This window comes from Trachemys scripta, chromosome 10 (assembly GCF_013100865.1).
Source record: "Trachemys scripta elegans isolate TJP31775 chromosome 10, CAS_Tse_1.0, whole genome shotgun sequence".
Taxonomy (NCBI): domain Eukaryota; kingdom Metazoa; phylum Chordata; order Testudines; family Emydidae; genus Trachemys; species Trachemys scripta.
In genome coordinates this window covers 31,244,643-31,264,634 of record NC_048307.1, presented here as the reverse complement: position 1 = coordinate 31,264,634, position 19,992 = coordinate 31,244,643, and the positions used below count along the sequence as shown (strand labels likewise).

Genomic DNA, 19,992 nt, shown 5'->3' with positions numbered 1-19,992 from the left:
TTTGCCCAGGAAGGAGTCCTCCATGAGGAGCTCTCTACATACCCCGATGAAGTGTTTGAATCTCCATCTGAAGCTGCGATCAAGGACTCTGAGGTGAAGCCCCAGGATCAGGCCGATCTAACAGGAGGTGCCTTAGACAAAAGTGAACTTGAAAGAAGCCACCTGATGTTGTGAGTATCTTCCTGACAGTTGGCAGAATCTAATCCATGGTCCCAAATGTGGGAAGGGAAGGACATTTCACACTACAGGTTTGAAAGGCCTTAGCCACCATTACTCATGGTGAAGACAAGCCCAGAGGAGCTAGTGTCTCTGATGCTGCTGGTACTCCTCGGAATGGATCTGATATAGAGGCCTGACTTGTGTAATGATTGATACCTCAGCTCAGCTGACTAAGTTGAGCTCAGTGCAGGTCCAGAGCAGCAGAGCACACAGATTCTTGCCTAGTGCTAAATACCATCCGTCTTGTTGAAGGCCTTGAATGGAAAGGCTGAGAGGCTGCTTAGGTCATTGCCCCAGTATTCCTATCTGTTTGGGAGGAGAATCCCCAGGGCTGCTGTGCAGTCTGTGTGACATCCCCTCTGTTTATCCCATACCTGAAATCTTGTTTACCTAAGAAACAGCCTCCGACTTCAGAGAGCAGTTGACAATTGGTGCATATGAGGAGCTAACTCTGCTAACTTACCTCCAGTCAGCACAACAGCATGATGAAGTTGGGCCCCTGCACATCTTGTTTATGATGCCATATCATTCTTAAGGGGAAACAAAGACCAGTTTAAATGGGTTATATGAGTGCCGAGAGCACAGAATATGGCAAAAATGTAGTGTGTGAATGTCAGTCCTCTAAGGTATTGAAATGAAGACTGGTAGATAGAATGGGTACCCCTAGCCATATTCACTATGAAGTATCCTGCTCAAATGCCGTGGAGTGATATTACACTAATTTGAAACCAAGCAAGTGGAAGACCTGATGCTTGGAGACCATGATGCATGGGTGGAACCTTGTGTCTTCAGTTTCCTCTTAAACATAAGAATGGCCATACTGGGTCAGACCTATTGTCCATGTAGCTAATATCCTGTCTTCCAACAGTGGCTGGTGCCAGATGCTTCAATTTATTGAGTGATCTATCCCTGTCATCCAATCCCAGCTTCTGGCAATCAGAGGTTTAGGGACACCCAGAGCATGGGTCCCTGACTGTCTTGGCTAGTAGCCATTGAAGGACCTGTCCTCCAGGAACTTATCTAATTCCTTTTGGAACACAGTTACACTTTTCAACATCTCCTGGCAATGAGTTCTACGTGTTGACTGTGCGTTGTGTAAAGAAGTATTTCCTTCTGTTTGTTTTAAACTTGCTGCCTATTAATTTCATTGGGTGACCCCTGCTTCTTGTCTTATGTAAAGGGGAAAATAACACTTTCTTATTCATTTTCTCCACACCATTCATGATTTTATAGACCTCTATCATATCCCCTCTTTGTCATCTCTTTTCTAACTGAACAGTTGCAGTCTTTTTAATCTCTCCTCATATGGAAGCTGTTCCATACCCATAATCATTTTTGTTGCTCTTCTCTGTATCTTTTCGAATTCTAATATATCGTTTTTGAGATGGGGCAACTAGAACTGCACACGGTATTCAAGGTATGGGTGTAGCTTGGATTTCTATAATGGCATTATGATATTTTCTGTTTTATTGTCTATCCCTTTCCTAATGGTTCCTAACATTCTGGTTAACTTTTTTGACTGCCGCTGCACATTGACTAGACGTTTTTAGAGTACTATCCACAATGACTTAAAGATCTGTCTTGAGTGGTAAAGGCTAATTTAGACCCCGTCATTTTGTATATATAGTTGGGATTATGTTTTCCAATTTGCATTTATCAGCTTGAATTTCATCTGCTGTTTCGTTGCCCTGTCACCTAGTTTTGCGAGATCCCTTTGCAACTCTTCCCAGTCTGCTTTGAATTTAACTATTTTTAGTTTTGTACCATCTGCAAACTTTGCCATGTCTCTGTTTACCCCTTTTCCCAAATCATTTATGAATATGTTGAACAGCACTGGTCTCAGTACAGATCACTGGAGGACCCTGATATTCACTTCTCTCCACTATGAATACTAACCATTTATTCCTACCCTTTGTTTCCTATCTTTTAACCAGTTACTGACCATGAGAGGACCTTCCCTCTTATCCCATGACTGCTTACTTTGATTAAAAGCCTTCGGTGAGGGACCTTGTCAAAGGTTTTCTGAAAGTCCAAGTACACTGTATCCACTGGATCACCATTGTCCACGTGTTTGTTGACACCCTCAAAGAATTTTAATAGATGGGTGAGGCATGATTTCCCTTTACAAAAGTCGTGCTGACTCTTCCCCAATGTATCATATTCATGTGTGTGTCTGATAATTCTGTTCTTTACTATAGTTTCAACTTATTTGCCTGGTACTGAAATTAGACTTACTGGCCTGTAATTGACAGGATCACCTCTGGAGCATTTTTAAAAAATTGGCATTACCTTAGCTATCCACCAGTCATCTGGTACAGAAGTTGATTTAAGCGCTAGGCTACATACCACCGTTAGTAGTTCTGCAATTTCATATTTGAGTTCCTTCAGAAGTCTTGGGTGAATATCCCTGGTCCTGGTGACTTATTACCATTTAATTTATCAATTTGTTCCAAAACTTTCTCTATTGATACCTCAGTCTGGGACAATTTCTCAGATTTATAAACTAAAAAGAATGTTCGTGTGGGAATCTGCCTCACATCATTTGCAGTGAAGATCAATGTAGAGATTTCATTTAGCTTCTCTGCAACAGCTTTATCTTCTTTGAGTGCTCCTTAAGCACTTCCGTCAACCAGTGGCCCCCCTGATTATGTGGCAAGCTTCCTGCTTCTGATGTACTTACAAAAACGAACAGCAATTTTTTAATCTTTTGCTAGTTGGTTCAAATTTTTTTTGGCCTACCTAATTATACTTTTACACTTGACTTGCCAGAATTTATGCTCCTTTCTGTTTTCCTCAGTATTATTTGATTTCCAGTTTTTAAAAGATGCCTTTTTGTCTCTAACCGCTTCTTTTACTCTGTTCAGGCACGGTTGCATTTTTTGGTCCTCTTCCCTTTTTATTTATTTTTTTAATTTGGGGGTATACATATAGTTTGAACCTCTATTATGGTGTTTTTAAAAAGTTTCCATGCAGCTTGTGGGTGTTTCACTCTAGTGACTGTTTCTTTTAGTAATATGTTCCTCACCCTAGCAAGGAATCAAACTATGTCATTTCCTTTTGTTTCCTGATAAGTCAGAGCCTCCCTGAGTAACTGGCACCTCACACTGGCAGAGGGCAGCCTTGTTCTTGGCTCTAGCAGTTCACCAGGGTGTGAATGCACAGCAGACATGGGGAAGGACCTTGTCGTGGTTCTGCTGCTCACAATCCATCTCATTGTGCTAACGCTTTCCCGCGTCATGTTCTTGAGAATGTTACCAGCTATGACACAGATGCTGGAAGTAATACTGGGAGTTAGCCACGTTTCCGATGAGAATGAGACCCAATTTTGGGGCAAAATCTGATTCCCAGTGTTTCCATTTTTATATCGTTTTAATGGTTTTATTTATCAAAGCAAAAATGATTTCATTCAAACTCTAGGGAACTGTATCAAACTATTGAAGGTGCCAGTTCAGGGAGTCGGGTATGCACCTGGTCATAAACCAAATCAGAGATTTCATAGCAGGTAATTTTGAGGGCAGTGCCTCTCTAAAGACACATAGAAACACCTCAAACTCCCAAGAGGAAGAGGTGTTCAAGGCTAGGCCACAGGTCAAATCTGAATCCATATTGCTTATCGAGGAGAATGACTTTCCAAGTGACACGTAACAGTCTTCTTCTCAGAATGTCTTGGAAGAGTTTGTATCTAATCATTCATACACTGAGCATCCCCAAAGGTTACAAAGATTGTTTTATTAAATTTCTTTTGAGCATTTAAAACGTCATCTGTTAAGCTCTGCCACACAGAAACTAACCTACAAACACAGAGGAAGGTTTGGGGGTGTTATTTGTGCACTTACTATTTTTCTGTGGATTCTTTCTTTCCCTAATATACACTCCAAAGAGTTGAGCACTCACAATATTCACTATCCACCACACCACAATTAAGTGATGTGGTGGGCAGTGGATCCCCATTGGACACAGTCTGATACTACTGGCAGCTGCAACAGTCACTCAAAAGATACCAGAGAACATAATGCCACCCTAAGCCCATGCTCTGTTGTGCTGAATTTCCAGGAACAAGTTACGAGATTTCCTAGGTCTAGACAGTATTTGGTCTTGCCATGAGGGCAGGGGACTGGACTGGATGACCTCTTGAGGTCCCTTCCAGTCCTAGAATCTATGGCTGTGCTCTGTTTCTTCTTCGAGTGCTGGCCCCTATGTGTCATCCACTGTGGATATGCATGCGCTGCAAATGCGTCTGAGACCAGAGAGTTATTGCGAGCAGTGTCCATTGGCCTACGCTTCTGCCTTTGCCATCCTCATGCTCCACTCCAAGGCCATAAGAGGCTGTGCGCATCAGCTGCCTCTAAAGTACCTTCTTATTGCCTCCTAGCCTGACTCAGAATCTCCAGTGTCTGGAGCTTCTCCCTTCTCTTCAGCCTCATCCTTGTCTTCAAAACTGTAAATATGTCAAAGATTTTACTGTTTTAGCTCTGCAGTGTAGGTATTGTTAATGGGTTTTATTAGTATAGTTAGTGAGTAGTTTAAATCCCCTCACTGGGATACCTCCTGCCTCCCCTGTACAGGAATTAGATGATGCCCAGAATACCAGTATTTAGAAATAATGTCTCCTGTCCCTGCTCCTTTTTGGTCAGCAATGACCACCAGTGATAGCTGTACTGCCTTGGAGAAGTGCATATCTCTACCAAGTGCAATATGTGCCAGTCCTTCCCCGGCCGGACCCAGAACTCCAACTTAAAAAGCACCTCATGGAGAAAGCTGTGAGGCCTGAGTCAGACCTAGGCTGGGGGCCCCACTGTACATCGACCAGACCCATCAAAGAGCATGTCTCCTAATACAAGGCCTGACATAGGAGGAGGAAAGAGCAAGGCCAGGGACCCTTTGACAGATTATCCACATGAGAGCAGGGGACTCTCTCATAAACAGAAGAGCAGAGTCCACTCTGGAGAGTTTTGATCCCTCCCCAAGACTCTTCCGCTGACACATCCTTCAGAATGGTGGTTTACAGGCAGCCATACCACCTGCATTCTCACGACCTCCTCCTCTCTGAGTGCTGCTTGCCAGTCACCCACAGTGGAAGCCACGAAGGGACCAGTGCTTGAAGAAGAAAGGGAATTTATTTTGTGGCAGCAGGAGTTCTTCGAGATGTGTGGCCCTTATAGGTATTCCACTACCCACCCTCCACCTCAGATCATGTCTGCATTCACAGGAGAGAAGGAACTGGAGAGGCATCTGTCCACACCACCCCTTATATCCTCAATGCAGAGCACAATGGTGGCAAGGGCATAGGCACTGACCAACGGACACTGTTTGCAAGAATTCTCCAATCTGAGGTGCTTGGTGCACAGGTGGTGTTACATTCTGGGGTGCAGTGTAGATCAGTGAGGGGCCTGCCTGGAACGCCCTGCTGCTGTGGCTTACAGCCTGGACATCAGCAGACGAACACGCAGGTCTGTATGCTGCGCATCCCTGGAGTAGCAACTCTGACTCCAACAGTCTGCCTACAGCACAACAGCCCTACCGTGGCTTCCACCAACCTGGGTTGCTATTTGCAAGGTGATCCCAATGCACTCCCAATCCCGAATTTTCCCAGAACCGTGTGTCCTGAAGTGACATATCATATCATAGAATATCAGGGTTGGAAGGGACCTCAGGAGGTCATCTAGTCCAACCCCTGCTCAAAGCAGGATCAATCCCCAGATTTTTACCCCAGTTCCCTAAATGGCCCCCCTCAAGGATTGAACTCACAGCCCTGGGTTTAGCAGGCCAATGCTCAAACCACTGACCTATCCCTCCCCCTGTCCAGCCCTCTCCTGAGAAATAATAAGGTTTGTTTGCTTCTTTAAAGAGACAAAAGCACCTTACAGCTTATTAACTTAACTGGGAGAGATACACCCTTCCCTTCAAACACAGCACTGAGTTAGTTTTTAAGGAAAAAAAATAACCAAAAACAGATTTATTAACAGTAGGACAAAGGTTATGTGATGCCAAGTAAAAGAAATTACAAGCAAATACAAGTTAAAATATGCATCTAAAGTTTAAAACTTAATCTAGCAAGGTACAGGCTTTGTTAAAGATGGCTTCTCTCACCAGTCATTCTTCTTTCCAGCCATGGTTGACTTTCCCTCAGTCAGGGCCTTCCACAAAAGCAAAAGAGGCTGGCTTCTTTTGTCTTCCTAGGTGAAAGGTCTTGGCCTAAGCAGGTTTCTCACCTATATTCAGTTTCCAGTGGCTTCAACCCCTCCTTGGTTGAAGGGCCCATCCTTTTCAGCTTGCAGAGCTCTGGCCCTTTGTGTCTGTCTGGTGATGGATGCCAAAGATGACCTCTGTCCTTGCTTATATCTTCCAAAGTTCAATGACTTTATTTAGAAAGGCAACATAAGATACTACAAGAACCTAAGAATGGCCATACTGGATCAGACCAATGGTTCATCTAGCCCAGTATCCTGTCTTCAGACAGTGGCCAGTGCCAGATGCTTCAAAGGGAATGAACAGAACAGAGCAATTCTAGAGAAATCCATCACCTGTTGTCTACTCCCATCTTCTGGCAGTCAAAGACTCAGGGACACTCAGAACAAGGGGTTGCATCCCTGACCATTTTGGCTATTAGCCATTGATGGACCTATCCTCCATGAACTTATTCGGTTCTTTCTTGAACCCATTTATACTTTTGGCCTTTACAAGATCCCCTGGCAACAAGTTCCCCAGGTTGACTGTGTGTTTTGTGAAGAAGTACTTCCTTTTGTTCGTTTTAAATCTGCTCCCTATTAATTTCTATTCCACACCGATAAGGCCTCAATTGGAGCATTGTGTCCAGTTCTGGGCGCCAGATTTGAAGAAGGGGGTGGACAAACTGGAGGAAGTCCAGAGAAGAGCAACAACAACGATTAAAGGTCTAGAAAGCACGACCTATGAGGACACAACAGTTTTCAAGTACATAAAAGGTTGTTACAAGGAGGAGGGTGAAAAATTGTTCTCTTTAACCTCTGAGGACAGGAGAAGAAGCAATGGGCTTAAATTGCAGCAAAGTGAGGTTTAAGTTGGACATTAGGAAAAACTAACTATCAGGGTAGTTAAGCACTGGAACAAATTGCCTAGGGAAGCTGTGGAATTTCCGTCATTGGAGGTTATTAAGAACAGGTTAGACAAACACCTGTCAGGCATAGTTTAATTTTTACGTACTCCTGCCTTGAGTGCAGGGGACTGGATTAGATGACCTCTTGAGATCCCTTTCAGTCCTACACTTCTATGATTCACTGCGTGACCCCTGGTTCTTGTGTTATGTGAAGGGGTAAATAGCATTTCCTTAGTCACTTTTTCCACACCATTCATGATTTTATAGACCTCTATCATACCCCCCCTCCCCCTTTTAGTCATCTCTTTTCCAAGCTGAACTGTCCCTGTCTTATTAATCTCTCCTCATATGGAAGTGGTTCCATATCTCCAATCATTTTGTTGCCCTTCTCTGTATTTTTCCAATTATATCTAATCTATCTTTTTTGAGATGGGACAATCAGAATTGCACACAAAATTCAAGGTGTGAGTGTACCATGGGTTTCACTAGTGGCATTATGATAGTTATTGTCTTATTATCTATCCCTTTCCTAATGGTTTCTAACATTTGGTTAGCTTTTTTGACTGCCGCTGCACATAGAGCAGATGTTTTCAGAGAACTATCCACAATGACTCCAAGATCTCTTTCTGGAGTGGTAACAGCTAATTTAGACCCCATCATTTTGTATGTATAGTTGGGATTATGTTTTCCAATGTGCATTATTTTGCATTTATCAACATTGAATTTCATCTGCCATTTTGCTGCCCAGTCACCTAGTTTTCTGAGATCCATTTGTAACTTAACTATCTTAGATGATTTTGTATCATCTGCAAACTTTGCCCCTCACTATTTACCCCTTTTTCCAGACCATTTATGAATACGTTGAACTACACTGGTCCTAGTACAGATCCTTGGAGGACCCCGCTATTTACCTCTCTCCACTGTGAAAACTGACCCTTTGTCTCCCATCTTTTAACCAGCTACTGATCCATGAGAGGGTCTTCCCTCCTATTCTATGACTGCTTACTTTGCTTAAGAACCTTTGGTGAGGGACCTTGCAAAGCTTTCTGAAATCCAAGTACATTATATCCATGGGATCACCCTTGTCCACATGTTTGTTGACCCCTTCAAAGAATTCTAATAGATTGGTGAGGCATGACTTCCCTTTGCAAAAGCCATGTTGACTCTTCCCCAACATATCATGTTTGTCTATGTGTCTGATAATTCTCTTCTTCACTGTGGTTCAGATGCTTTGCCTGGTACTGAAGTTATGCTTACTGGCCTGTAATTGCCAGGATCTCCTCTGGAGCCTTTTTTTAAGAATTGGAGTCACATTAGCTGTCTGTCAGTCATCTGGTACATAAGCTGATTTAAGTGATAGGTTACATATCACAGGCAGGATGACTTCAAGGTCTTTCTTTCTTGTGGGCTTCCCATCCTCTTGCTGATTTCTGTGTAAATGGGGCTTCCATTGTTTTTGGTCACACCTTGCTTAATTTCATTGGGGACAGGCAGATAGCTGCCTTTCTCCTGTCTGGGAGAGACTTGTTTCTCCCTTTGGTCACAGACTGTAAAACATAATATCAGTGAATATTTGTAATTTTCATATAGTGTTAATGCAGATATTTCTCAGTAATATTAATCACTAGTGTGTCACAGGCTTTCCTAAAAGACCCTTGATATTGTATACAGTCGGTCGATTCAATTGCTTATCACTTGAGGATCAGTCCCCTGTCTTTGTAGACCAGTGAACCTTTACAGTCTATTCTTGAAAAGTAAAACCCAGACCAATTTTCTCTCTCCTGCTCTTGTGTAGATGCCATGCTGTCTCCTCCCCAACTTGGTAGCTTCAGGGCTTTCTTTGCCTAATATGTAAATGGACCTTCATTAACTCTGCCTGTCAACCAGGCCAGTCAGAAAAGCAAATACACATTCCTGTGTCTAAGGCAAAGTGCTTATGCATTGCTTGACAAACACATGCTAAGAATATAATTCTAGCACACATTTTATACACACCCTATACATACATCATGCAAGAATATTAATGATCCGTGAGTTCTTAGTTTTCAAATGATATCTTACATGCCACCTGTCAGATACAGATTGTGACAACAGTGTGTTAAGTGTAGCGAGTATGTCAGGCCTGACAAGAGCTGCTGACACAGAGTAGTGAGCCACCAATGGGCCTCTGTGTCAAATGTGTACCTATAGTGGAGTATAGATTGGGGGGGGTAGAGGGGATGGGGACAAAGAGGGATGAGAGAAAACCACACCGCTCAAAGAACTCCACTTACAACAAGGTAAGTAACTTCCCTTTACTCCTGCTATGTGCAATGTGAGCCCAGTGAGTGTAGACCCAAAGCCCCCTGGTGCTTGATACAGTGTGCGCTGCAGCAGCATGGCAAAAAGATGGAGATCAGATCATGCATGCAGTGTTCACTATGGGTGATGGTGAGCAGGTGTGGAACACCACAGAGTGTTGTGCAGCCAGCAGGTGGAGTGAGGTGTGTGGCCCTGGATGTGCCATGCAGTGTGCACTGCAAGGGATGTGAGCAGGTGAAGTGAAATGGGGTGTGCCATGCAGATGCTGGGTGATGTGTGAGGAGAATGGGAGAGGAATTTTAGGGTGTTCTAATTTTAAGTTAGCTACTTTTCTGTTGCTGTCAAAACAGAACAGTAGTTTGGGTTGGGGTCTGGTTGCCAACAACTTGGTTTTGTGTGTTGTACATTACCCACCCACCAAACCATCAGATATTTAAAACAAATGGAAAAAAAACTACATTGGTAATGCAGGGGAGGGGATGTGGGGCATTGGGGTGGGGGATGGAGGGGCAGGGTGGGGTGTTGGGGATGGGGTGTCGAAAGCAGGGCAGGGGACGGGGCGTTGGAGAGGGAGGTGATGCGGAGGATAGGATGTCTAGGAGGTGGGACGGGTGGGATGGAGGCATTGGGGCGGGGGCTGGGGTGTCAGGGAGGTGGGGCAGACAGTGCTGGAGACAGGGCTTTGGGGAGAGTTGGGGTGTCAGGGAGGTGGTGTGGGTGTGGCCAGGGCAGGGATGTCGGGGAGGTCCGGGCTCGGGGAGGTGGGGTGGAGGATGGGGCATTTGGGAGGGGGGAGTGGGGGATGGGGAAGGCAGGGCTGGACTGTTGGGTGGACGGGGCAGACTAGGTGGCAGCACAGGGATGGGGTGTTGGGGAGGCGGAGCAGGGGATGGGGCTGGGGTGGCAGGACTGGGCGAGTGGGGTGGGAGGTGGGGTGGGCGGTGCGGGGGATGAGGTATTGGTGGTACGGAGTGGGTGGGGCATCGGGGGGATGGGGCATCAGGGAGATAGGGTGGGGGATGGGGAGGCAGGGTGGGTGGTGCTGAGATGGGAGAGGGCTTAGGTGCAAAGCCAAGAAGGGAAGGGTTTTCCTGTGCAATCTAGCAGTCCCCCCACTCCATTCTCCCCATAGATATTCTGAGGGTTGAGCTTTCAGACTGTTAGGAAGACCTGGGGTCTCTGTGCCAAGTGCTCAGTTACCTGCCCCAACCAGCTTCTGACAATGAAGCTTGGTTGGTTCTTGGATCTGTAGTTCCAAGGAGCTAAATGCTGGGGCAGGAAGGAGCCCTCCAGCGCCTTGCTCTGCCGTCCTGTCCCCCTCTCTGACCCTGTGGCCATAGCCCAGGGAATGACCTTTGCTCCCAGCCGCACTCTGCAGAAGCAAAGCATTGCTGTCCTGCTTTGTGTTCCAGTCCCCTGGAGCGAGGCTGGAGGAAACAGAAGGAAGGGACCCCACCCCAGCCCAAGGTTCGCTTACGGCAGGAAGTGGTGAGCATGAGCCCGCAGCGACGTGGCCAGCGCATCGCAGTCCCAGTCAGAAAGCTCTTTGCCAAGGAGAAGAGGCCGTACGGACTGGGCATGGTGGGCAGGCTGACCAACCGCACCTACCGCAAGCGCATAGACAGCTACGTGAAACGGCAGATTGAGGACATGGACGACCACAGGTGAGAGGAGCGAGCCCCTTTGCTGCAAGAGTTGCTGGAAGAGGCTGCATTGAGCCGGTTAGCGTGTCCCCTGCTGGGTGGGATGCATCTCACTTGCTGGAATATGTGTGTGACACTTGTCGAGTGAGACGTGCATCCTGCAGTGGGAATTATTTGTATATTCCTTGAACCCCTACACTCAACACATTTTCTTGGTCCCCAGGAGGACAGTCCTGCCCTGGGCACCCTGAAGCCTGCATGGCTTTGGCAGCCCAGCACATCTGCTAGTTGTTGACGAGGGTGATCCTCTGCACAGACCCACCCGTCTTATTAGCCAGATGGATGGGGAAATTGAGACATCTCCTGTTACCTCCTCCCTGATGAATTTTTTTAGTCACAAAACGAATTTAGGCTTCAGGCCTGACATTTTGTGTCACTGAAACTGCACAAATGTTCATAAGAAGTGAATATGGCAGGGTGTGACCCTGGGTCCTAATCCTCCCTCCAAACCATTTCCTCCAGTCTTGTCCCAGCTCTAATTCGACTTGTGCCTGGTCCTCCGTACTAATGAAAACCAAAAAGACCATTGCTCACCTGTGCATGGGGCCCAGGCATTACAGAGCACAGCAAAGCTCCTTGCTGACTGAAGTGCCTGTGAATTAGCAGGAGTTTTTCTTATGCTCCATGAGCAAAGACACCCCCAGAAAATATTAACATGATCTTGTTCTGGCTCTGATCTGTGATTGTCTCCATCTTCTGTCTAGGCCTTTCTTCACGTATTGGGTCACCTTTGTGCATTCGCTTATCACAATCCTTGCTGTGTGTATCTATGGCATTGCCCCCGTGGGGTTTTCTCAACATGAAACTGTAGATTCAGTGAGTAAATCCTCTGCCGAGCGGTATGAAATGTGATTGTTTCTCAGTGGTTGTTTGTTCCCAGAGTCCTTGATCTCTCCCCATGTTGTATAACTTGTCAGTGTGTTTCCTGACAAAGGCCAATAGCTGGAAGCCAAATGTGCTCACCTGAGGGGCTGGCAGCTATAATTGCATGCACATGCACACCTACAGGCCTAAGCACCTGCCCATGTTCACAGCTGCAGCCACACGGCACACGTGCATTCACATACGCATCTGCAGACTTGTAAATTCCCCGCTGTGCAGAGGCCTGGCTGATATTCAAGGGCAGCACATTGCCTGGGCAGACAAACCTGCCTGTTGGGCTTGCCTGCCTGTGAGCTTTGGCTTCCTGCCATTAGCACTGAGTGATGGGAGACAAGCCCATCAGGGCTGGTAATATCTGCGTCTGTCATATAGCAGCAACGTGGCACTGTTCAGCCTGAGGAGCAGGGTCCTAGCGGCCTGTTGGCCCCTGCAGCACAGTTTAGAAGGAAGGTGTCTGAATGGAATCCTAGGCTGGGCTCTGGGGCAGAGCTGGAATTCAGCCAGGACTCCTGGGATAACATCTTACAATGTCGTGAGGTATTAAGGCAGGGGTCTCAAACTCAATTTACCTTAGGGCCAGTGCCAGTCCTCAAATCCTCCGAGCAGGCCAATAATGTCACTCATGCTGCCCAAAACTCCTCCCCCACCTGCCTAAGACACTGGGAGGGAGTTTGGGTGGGGGAGGAGGTCTGGGGTAGGGGATTGGGGTGCAGGCTCTTGGAAGGAGTTTGGGTGCTGAACGGGTGAGAGGTTGGGCTCTGGGAGGGAGTTTGGATGAGGGAGAGGGTCTGGGGTGCAGGCTCTGAGATGGAGTTTGGGTGCAGGCTCTGGGCTGGGGCAGGGAGTGGAGGTGCAGGAGGAGGGAGTGGGGTGCAGGCTCTGGGAGGGAGTTTGGGGTCAGGAGGGGGTATGTGGGGAGGGGATGGGAGTTCAGGCTCTGAGAGGGGTTGGAGGTGCAGTGCTTACCTGGGGCTCCGGATGCACTGCTGCCCCTCCGCACGCTGCTGCCCCCAGGGCAGCAGGGAGGGGCCGGCAGCCACTGAAGCGAGCAGGCAGACACCGCTCAGCTCTGCTGCACTGCCAGGCCCCTGGGGTGAGGAGCGCCTGGGGGCAGTAGGTGGGGCCAAGGGAAAGACCTGCCCCCAAAACTTCTGGAGCTCCACGGGCCACACTGGGGAGGCTCACGGGGGCTGGGAGTTTGAGACCCCGGTATTAAGGGCTAGATTTGCAGGCTGTGTTTGAAGTGCTTGTACTAGTTCCGTTGTGCGGGATCCCACACGTCCCCTCCTCTGGCACCAGTTAACATCTAATAGTGCTCTCCCCTCCTCACTTGAGCCCAGAAGAGTGTTCACAGCAGGGAAACGTTTATTTCTAGTGACACAGAGACAGGATTTCTCTTAAAATTCGAACAAATCCCAACCCACCTGTAGCAGCTGCAGAATTCCATCCTGCCCCATGATCCTGCTCCCCCCAAAGGGTGAAAATGGGGTGTCAAATTTTGGGAAGCTGAGCCCCCCCTTCAGGAAAATACATCCCCTGCATACTCCTGTAGCCTGCCATGTGTTGACAAGGGCCCACAGAACCCTCCCTCCCCTCCCCTTTGGGAGACACTTGTAGATAATCGTAGTATGATTCCTCCTCTCCTTTCCTGCGTGCTTTGATGTGCAATGCAGCAGTCTCCAAGGGTGACATTTAGAGCAGCATCTGAGTCAGCACCCAGTGAAACGAATGGGGCAAGACACTGCTCTGGGTTCACGTTTGGGCAAACATTGCTGCATCCATCACACTTGGGGCATGTTTTCAAGGTTTTTTCTTTCAACTAGAATAGCTGGAGATGAAGGGGTCTATTAATGAAAGCTGAGGCTCGAGATCAATTGAGAGGCCAAGGGCAGCCATGCACACACCACTCCCTTCTGGTTCAGGGGACCGTTTGGAGAGCTCTGGATTAAAAGAAACCCGAGCCTGATGACCTGTTATAGGGCTTCCACTGTCCCAGGTGTTGCAGGTTTCCACTGCTCCTTCCCAATTAGTGCCCCTTTTTACCATTGCTCCCGCGCCCTGTGGTGCCCCACTGTCCATGTGGTTCAGAGGGGGCTGCTGCTTTCTTGTCTTGCAGGTCCTGATGAACAGGGGGATTTATGAAAACGTCAAATATGTTCAACAAGAGAATTTCTGGATTGGCCCCAGCTCGGTGAGTCCCACCAGCTCGGGTTGGGTCCCTGGGGCTGGGGCAGATAGTGCACCCGCACCTTCATCTGAGGGGTGTGGCAGCTCTGCTGTTTCCGCATAGAGCGGTGAGCCTGGCCAGCCATGGCCGTGTCCAGTGACACTCAGGACCCATGACTGGCGATTTGTGTTCTGACATGCTCCCTAGTGGGCTTGTGGCCTGGCCCAGCCAAGCTTTTCAGGGTCCCATCAGAGTGGCATTGCCTGCACTGGGTGCCCCTGTAAAATGGGCTCATTCCCTGCTTAGGGAGGCATGTGATGTGTCTCCAACGGGGCCTGCCTTCTGCTGCTTGGCACTTTGCAGCTTGGCCTGGGGAATGCCCTGCTCTAGATCGGGCTCTGCCTCTGTGGGGCACAAGCTGGGACATGTCAAGCCCTGTAGGGGTCAGTGCAACAGGAGTGGCTGCCCTAACTGGTGCTTTCTCCTCCACCCCTGCACTGGCACCAGCATGAGGGGGATCTTGCACAGATGATCCTTGTTGTGTGGGGAGACTGGTGGCACCCATTTGGGATCATGTTTTATGTGTGAATATTGCTAGTTGTGCCCAGCCCCTTGCCCTTCCTCTCCATCCCTGCCCTACTTGACTTGCCAGAGGCAGCTGCTGCCCAGCCTCCCCCTGCTTCCCTTTTCCCCTGGACCCCTTGCTGCCAAGCCTCTTCCTTCCCTCCTCCCCCGGAGCCCTCCTTGGCCCCTGCGTGACCCTCAGCTGAGCTCCTAGCCCAGTCTCTTTCCAGGAGGCCCTGATCCACTTGGGGGCGAAGTTCTCACCGTGCATGAGGCAGGACCAGCAGGTGCATAACTTCATCAGTGCCACGCGAGAGAAGGAGAAGCACTCGGCCTGCTGCGTGCGCAATGACAAATCGGGCTGCGTGCAGACCTCGGAGGAGGAGTGCTCTGTGAGTGCCCCCATTGCAACCCACTCACAGCCCTGCACAGCTCCCCTCCCTCACTGCTCATCATCACGCTGCAGATGGGACCCCTAGGCCAGTCTCCCTGCCTGACTGGCAGCTGTGACACCTCCAGCCTCCCTGTCCAGTTGGTGTGGACCTCTGCAGCCTCCCACATACCTGGGTCTTGTATTCATGTAGATGGAATAAATGGGCCCAAAGAGTCAAAGGTGCTAACATGAGCCAGACACTGCCCATTAACAGTTCGACAGGGTTCAGGGTTTGGGGGACACAGACTTCCACCTGCTTAATATCATGGCAAACACACCACTACACATCCTGTGACCGTATTAAGATTCAGAAAAGAGGAAATAGTTTAAAACATTTGAAATGTAATTTTAACAACTTCCATTTTCCCTTTTCCTCTAGCTAGGAAGAGTTTTTAGAAGGGAAAAAAACCCTTGTTTGAGAGTCTCTTAAATGGTATCAAAGCAGGTAATCTCTGTTCCCCAAAAGGACAGCTAAGTCAGTTGAGCTGGGCTCAGGCTGCTGTTGTGAAGGTCTGATCCCCTTTCCCAGAAGGCAATACAAGACAAACACACACAAAGGGGAGAGCAAAGACAGAAACTGCAGCTTCTGGCACTGGTGCTGCCTCACTTGCAGCCTCACTACTGCAGAAACTCAGCTGCAGCGCATGGTCTGATCAGCCATGCTGAGACCTGGCAAACTCATACCAGTATCTTATTCAGGGCATTGCTTTTAGCTGCCTTTTTGGTCACAGGCTTATGGAAGTGTTGCAAAATATATAGTCTTGGCTGCTAAGGCAGACTCTGGTTAGACAGAAGGGAAAAGAAGAGGGATGGGAAAGGGAAGTAGTAAGATGTGGAAGGAAAGAGAGAGACAAGAGATAGTCTCACCTCCCAGGAGGCATCTGGGATTTAGCTGAAGCCTGTGGAGGTGGCAATGTCAGCTGGGTCCCTCTGACTCAGTCTGGTCAGGGCATCTCTCAGGATCAGGATGACAAAGGCCCAACTGTGTCCTGGTGCATCCCAGGGTCCCAGAATGGTGGGGGTGGCAGCCATAATAGTAAAGCTCACTCCTTCTGGTCCACCTGTCTCCCACCCAGCTTTTGTCAGCTTCTTGATTTTTGCCCCCTGAAGTGTTTTTTTTAAGGACCTCCCAAAAGGGAGTGGTGGACGAAATAACCTGTCGCTTCATTATTTTTGTTCAACAATTAGACCTAATTTCTTTCACACCAATTTTGTCCATTGATTTCTGGTCTCGCACGTCTCATTTAACAAACATGATCTTAACACAGTTCCTTGAGATATATTAATAGGCCTCTTCGTTTGGACTAATTTGGTCTGCCTCCCTCCCTTTATACCTTTCCCCCTTGCCATTTGTTCTTATTGTTTATTGGAACAGTTTGTAAACTTTCCCTCACTTTTCTCAGCTGAGCTCACAATCAGGCTATGTTTGTAGGCCGGTTGTCAAAAGTCTCTGTACTCAGCGTGTGTGACCCCATCTCATTCTGATCCCCCTGCTCAGTCACTGGGACCCCACCCCACCCCCAGCTTGTCTCTGTGAATGCCTCTGCCTCCTAGGGCTCCTGGGCCCTGTGGTGATCAGTCGTGCCTCCTCTGCTCTCTCCTGCACAGTCCACCCTGGCCGTGTGGGTCAAGTGGCCCCACCACCCCAGCACGCCAACACTGGCAGGAGGCAAGAGACAGTTTGGATCTGTTTGTCACCAGGATCCCAGGTAGGCATTCCTGGCTCAGGCCTAGCTCAGCCTCTCTCTGCCTGGTGAGCACCAGGGGCTGCTATGTCTGAGCAACAAGACAGAGGCATCGTGGGGTGGAGCCGGGTGGGACTGCTCATTTTCCTGGGGCTTCTTAAGGAAGTAGAGGCTGTTTGGAGAATGGGCAAGGGGAGTAGATCCACAGCTGGGGAAGGAGACTGCTCTGGGCCTTGAGCGGAGGAAGGAGCATGATGAGGTTCTGACCCCAATATGCTGTGAGGTTCTGATACATTCATATACCATGGGGCAAACTGCTGGACACAGGTGAGGGCAGTGTCACTGGGTAGAGGAAGCGGGCACAGGGTGTCACTAGGTCGAGGTGGGGAAGGGGGGTGGAGTGTCAATGGGCGGGGAACGGCACAGGGCGGGGACTGTGGGAGAGGGTGGTGCTGCTCAGAGACCAATTGGATACTTGGTCTGATTTCCGCTCCCTCTCCCCTCGGGCATTGCTGTCTGCCTGTACTTGATGCTCTCCCTGAGCCCCCAGCAGTGTCCAGGCAGGGAGCTCCTCTGTGCCTGGCTCAGAACTGCTGGAATTCACCCTGCTGAGCCATCCCATCCCACACTGCCCCTGCCCTGCATGCCATCCCGTTCCCAGCTCTGCAGTCTCCCTGCCTTCCTAGCTGCTTCCTGCCACACGGGCCCCACCTGCATGCAGCTCTGTGACTATGGCAAATACCACAGAAGCCCACAAACCATGGGAGTCAATCCAGCTAGCCTGTCGCTTCCCCTGCTATGGTTCCACCCTGCCCTCTGTTGGAGCCATGTATTTCCCTGGAGCATCCAGACTCCTGAGAATCTCCCTGGGACTCCCTGTGCAGGGGGAAATGTGCATTGGGGGATTGCTGGCAGCTGGGTGTGGGGCTGGCCCTGTGTGGAGAGGAGTCTGATAGCTGGCAGACAGGGCAGAGCTTGGGTGCTCTGTCAGATAGCTGGCCAGCCAGCTCGCTGCTCGGGAAGTGGCCCAGATGCCGGATTTGGTAGAATCAGCGAATGCACCAGGAAGTCGAGGTGTGCCCCTTCAAGTGACTGCACTTCAGTCAGTCAGCATCACAGCACCATGACAAGTTCTCTCAGTACGGAGGCCTTGGTCCCTGTGGCACAACACTGCCAATGGCAGCTTGGACAATCTGACCCTGAGCGATCCCTGACCCAGCCTAACCTGTCCTCAGCTCTATCCTAGAGACATTGCACATGAGCTTGGAGGAAACCCTGGGGATTGTGGCAGCAGCATGGTGCTGTGGCTCCTGGGAAGTGGGGGGGTTCTCCTCCCCGGCCTGTTCCTGTCTGCTGCTGCCTGGTTTGTCCAGCTGATCTGTTGGATTTTGTTGCCTCAGGGTTTGTGAGCAGCCAGCATCAATGGATCCCCATGAATGGCCTGATGACATCACCAAGTGGCCGGTGAGCATTGCTAGAATCACGGTTGGGGGGCAGGGAGTTGCAGGCCAGGGTTGGCACAGACGGTGCCGAGCACTCCAGCCTGACAGCTGCCCAAGGAACAGAGGCGCTGGAGATGGCCTCAGCCCGATGTCTTTCACCTCATCACCATAGAGATGCTTTGCACATCCTCTACTGACCAGTCAGTGGGAATTCCAGGCCCCCAGGCAGAAATCAGTGCTGTGTGCAGGGGGAGGGTGAAAGATCAGGGGCAGCCCCAGAAGATGCTTCCTCCTGCAGAGCCGGGAGATTCAGAAAGGGAAGAGTTGGGCAAGGGCAGTGTGGGGCCCAGCCTGCTCTGGGGGCTGACTTGGCCCACAGCTACCACTAGGGTAGCTGAGATTTTGAATCTTTGACCTGACTTTGGTATTTGGGAGGGGAAAAGCCGCCAGGCCAGGAGACAGGCCTGCGTTCACCACGCTACGCCAGCCTGCTGAGCCCTCTCCTGAGGGCTGACTGTTAAGGCTGCTTCTCCCAGTCAGAAGCCAAGGGAACTGTTGTAACTGGGAGGAGCCTGCATGGGCTGCTAGGAGCCCATCTTGGGGAGGGGGCTGGCTGGGCCACCCAACTGGCAGCTAAAAATTTAAGTATGATCAGGTTGTTCTGTTGCAAACCCGGGTGCATCCCCATTAACCGCTCCTCTGCCAAATCACAGATGGAGGTAGAACGTGGCCACAGCCCCAGCCCCAGCCCCTCCCAGGACCTGGTCACAGGTGGCTCAGAGAATGGCCACAGCACCCTCCCCACATGGCAGACGGCAGAAAGGTTCCCACATCCATCTTATTCCATTTGTTGTTGTTATCCAGATCTGCACCAAAAACAGCGCCGGGAATTATACCAACCACCTTCACATGGACTGCGTGATCACAGGCAGGCCCTGCTGTATCGGGACCAAAGGAAGGTAATGGGAACCCATCTGCCCTTCCGCAGAGGGCTGCAAATAGAATGAGGCACACGGTGCATTTGCAGAGACTTTGTGTGATTTGCATGTGGGCACAGGGGGCTTGTTCTTCTCCGCAGAGGGTAGTCTCCTGGCTATGCGCGGCCCAGGACACTACTTTGAAAGGGAAATCGGACAGAAATGGAACCAACTCAGGCTTGTGTATCTAGAGAGCTAGGGTATATGGGGGTCTGAGGCCTGCAGAGCAAGGCTGGCTCCAAGAGGGCAGCAGGTGCTCCTAACAGCACAAATGAATCTTGCTCTTTTCCCCCCCAGGTGTGAAATAACATCCCGAGAGTATTGTGATTTCATGCGGGGCTATTTCCATGAGGAGGCAACGCTCTGCTCCCAGGTACGGCCAAGGCTGCAGGGCAGGTTCTCATGACCACTCACTCCTCCCTCCCCTCTCTCTTCTCTTTCCCTCTCCCCTGTCTCCTCCAAGTGGCTTGGTGAGATTTGGGCAAGATTTTGCAGCATTCCTTCCCTTAGCTTGCAGCATTCCTTCCCCACAGCGGGCTCCATG

General features: G+C 49.4%; 1 protein-coding gene across 5 annotated transcripts in view; it reads left to right on the top strand.

Annotated features, from left to right (window-relative positions):
* The window catches only part of RHBDF1 (rhomboid 5 homolog 1), a 96,536-nt gene that overhangs the window by 71,105 nt on the left and 5,439 nt on the right, over positions 1–19,992 (top strand). For all 5 annotated transcript variants that reach the window (XM_034783924.1, XM_034783925.1, XM_034783923.1 and 2 more), the window contains 9 exons: positions 10–170; positions 11,008–11,259; positions 12,003–12,114; positions 14,297–14,371; positions 15,142–15,303; positions 16,953–17,053; positions 18,430–18,493; positions 19,336–19,430; positions 19,746–19,821. In XM_034783924.1, the coding sequence (XP_034639815.1) occupies positions 10–170; positions 11,008–11,259; positions 12,003–12,114; positions 14,297–14,371; positions 15,142–15,303; positions 16,953–17,053; positions 18,430–18,493; positions 19,336–19,430; positions 19,746–19,821 (1,098 nt within the window). The remainder of the gene's footprint in view (positions 1–9; positions 171–11,007; positions 11,260–12,002; positions 12,115–14,296; positions 14,372–15,141; positions 15,304–16,952; positions 17,054–18,429; positions 18,494–19,335; positions 19,431–19,745; positions 19,822–19,992) is intronic.